Source organism: Nicotiana tomentosiformis, chromosome 11, assembly GCF_000390325.3.
Source record: "Nicotiana tomentosiformis chromosome 11, ASM39032v3, whole genome shotgun sequence".
NCBI classification, from domain to species: Eukaryota; Viridiplantae; Streptophyta; class Magnoliopsida; order Solanales; family Solanaceae; genus Nicotiana; species Nicotiana tomentosiformis.
In genome coordinates, this window is record NC_090822.1 from 45071194 (window position 1) to 45074381 (window position 3188).

The window sequence follows — 3188 nt, forward strand, 5'->3', positions numbered from 1 at the left end:
AATAATGAGACGAACCGATGGCTCTTGTCATAGGACCTTGAAATAAATCAACCCAAGGCGGCTATATGCTCGGTTAAACTTTGAACGGCCTTAACATTGTCCACCACAGTAATGTCCTCTATGGCCTTGATTTATCGGGGTTTATCTCGATTCCCCGGTTAGACACCATGAATTCGAGAAATTTCCCGGACCTGACTCCGAATACGCATTTCTCCGGGTTCAGCTTCATATTATATTTGTTCAATATGTCGAAGGTTTCCTCTAAATGTTTCAAATGGTCCTCTGCTCGCAGGGACTTAACTAACATATCATCAATGTAAACCTCCATTGATTTTCCTATTTCTTTCTTCGAACATCCGATTTACTAGGCATTGGTGGCTCCAATAATTTTAGTCAGAATGGCATTACATTATAGCAGTAGGTGCCATATTTAGTGATGAACAACATTTTTTCCTGGTCGCCCTAGTACATTCAAATTTGGTTGTACCCGGAATAGGCATCGAGAGAGCTGAGGATCTCATGGTCGGCTGTTGCATCGATCATGTGATCGATGTTAGGCAAAGGAAAATAGTCCTTAAGGCATGCTTTGTTCAATTATTTGTAGTTTACACACATTCTTAATTTATTCCCCTTTTTAGGGACTACCACTACGTTGGCTAACCAATCCGGGTACTTAACTTCCCTAACGGATCCTATTCTAAGGAGTTTAGATACCTCGTCTTTGATGAATGCATGCTTGACTTTGGACTGGGGCCTCCTTTTCTGTTTGACTAGGTGGAACTTTGGATCCAAACTCAGCTTGTGAGTAGTTATTTCTGACAGGATCACTATCATGTCAAGGTGGGACCAAGCGAAACAATCTATGTTAGTTATAAGGAATTTAATGAGTTTTTTCCTAAGCTCGGGGCTTAACCTCGTGCCCAGGTATACCTTACGATCAGGGCAGATGTTCAATCAATATGACTTGCTCTAGTTCTTTGACCGTTGATTTGGTGGCATCAGAATCATCGGGAGCTATGAAAGACTTGGGAACTCCGTAGTCGTCGTCCTCGTGTGTCCCTTGCCTTTCTGGTTCGGTCGGGGCCAGTGTCGGTGATTGCTATTTGGTCTCTTCCTTGGTGACTGATCTCGGATCCTTTGAAGTCGAAAGTGCAGATATCGGGACCACCTCGTCAACACCGAACATCTCTTTTGTGGACGGTTGTTCTCCATAAATTATTTTAATCTCTCCCGGCGTTGGGAATTTCAATACCTGGTGCAGTGTCGAAGGCATTGCCCTCATGTTGTGAATCCATGGCCTCCGAACAGAGTATTGTATCTCATATCTCCTTCGATCATGTAGAACTTTGTTTACTGAACAGTTCTAACGGTGTTCACCGGTAGCGTTATCTCCCTTTTAGTGGTCTCACATGACATGTTGAACCCATTTAGAACTCGGACTGCAGGCACAATTTGGTCTTGTAGACCCAGCTGTTCTGTGACCCTTGATATGATGATATTGGCTGAGCTACCTGGATTAATTAAGAAACGCTTAACTCGAGATTTATTTATGAGTACAGATATTACCAATGAATCATTATGCGGTTGTATGAGGCCTTCAATGTCCTTGTAGTTGAAGTATGCAGTTCCTTCTGGCATGTAATCCTGAGTCCGTTTTTCACTTGTGATGGACACTTTGGTGCGTTTCAGCATCAATCCTTGGGTGACGTCGACCCCACCAATAATCGTATTGATGACATGCTGAGGTTCCTCTTGCTCAGTCTTCTTATTCGAGTCCCTATTCCTGAAGTGATTTTTGGCTCTATCGCTCAGGAACACCGGAGGTGTCCATTGTTGAATAACCCGGCTACTTCCTCTCTTAGTTGTAGGCAATCTTCGGTTCTGTGGCCGTGAGTGCCATGATATTTGCATATTAGGTTGGGGTCCCTTTAAGCAGGGTTGGGCTATAGAGGTCGAGGCCACTTGGTATCTTTGATACGTCCGATGGTAGATACGATGGCAGAAGCGTCGACATTGAAGTTATACTCCGATAGCCTTCGCGCTTCCTTAGGCCCGACGGATCTATCAAAATCGCTTTTTCTCATGAGACCCTGGCTATTTTGACTTCGATCGATCCTCTTTTCATTTTTCACAGGGTTTCGTCCAGACCCATTACCTCTTTGATCTCCACTGTATAGTTGATACCGGTCCCTATTCTATCCTGGTGATCAATGTCTCTTTTTGATCTGTCACCAGCTCTAACGGGGTAAATGGACTCGGAATGGGCCCCAAGCTGATCATCATTGACCTTGATTTCTGATTGGTACCGGTTATGGATGTCGGCCCAAGTTACCACCGGATATTCTATCAGATTTTGCCTCCAATGTTGTGAGGCCAATGAGCTTCGAGTATTGAGTCCTTGGGTGAAGGCCTGAACGGCCCAATCGTCCGCGATTGGAGGCAGGTCTATTCGTTCCATTTGAAATCGGGACACAAAATCCCTGAGCATCTCATTGTCTCTCTGTTTCACTTTGAAAAGGTATGACTTCTTGGTCTCGACCTTAATGGCCCCGGCATGTGCTTTCACGGAGGAGTCCGCAAGCATAGCAAACGAGTCAATAGAATTAGGGGGTAAGTTGTGATACCATATCATAGCTCCCTTTGACAAAGTTTCCCCAAACTTTTTCAGTAGGACAGACTCGATCTCATCATCCTCCAAATCGTTCCCTTTAATGGCACATGTATATGAGGTCAGATGCTCATTGGGGTCAGTCATTTTGTTGTGCTTAGGTATTTCGGGCAGGCGGAACTTCTTTAGGATTGTCTTCAGAGCTGCGCTCGGAGGAAAAGTTTTTTGGACAACCTTCTTGGAATCCAGACCCTTCAATATCGGTGGTGCTCCTTGGATTTGGTCGACCCTGGAATTGTAGGTTTCCATCTTTTTGTCATTGCCTTTGATTTTCTTTTCCCTTGATTCTACCCGTTTTGTCAGTTCCTCAAGAATCTTTATGATCTCGGGGTTGGTTCCAGGTTCAGCTTCATTCGACCTTTCTACGATCGGTTCGTTTCTGCGAGCATTCTCCCGGGATAGTTCAAGCTCGACTCTGTTGGGGGCACGACTTTGGTTCTACAACTGGGCTATTACTGCATATTGAGCCTGCAACATTTGTATGGTTACTCGCAAGTTGATTCCATCACCTTCACCGTCG

General features: G+C 44.7%; 1 protein-coding gene across 1 annotated transcript; it reads right to left on the reverse strand.

Moving 5' to 3' along the window:
• Positions 1-2128: 2128 nt before the first annotated feature.
• LOC138901362 (uncharacterized) lies at positions 2129-2632 on the reverse strand. Its single transcript, XM_070189117.1, has one exon. It carries the CDS (start codon positions 2630-2632, stop codon positions 2129-2131), a length of 504 nt encoding a protein of 167 aa, XP_070045218.1.
• Between the last annotated feature and the right edge of the window lie 556 nt (positions 2633-3188).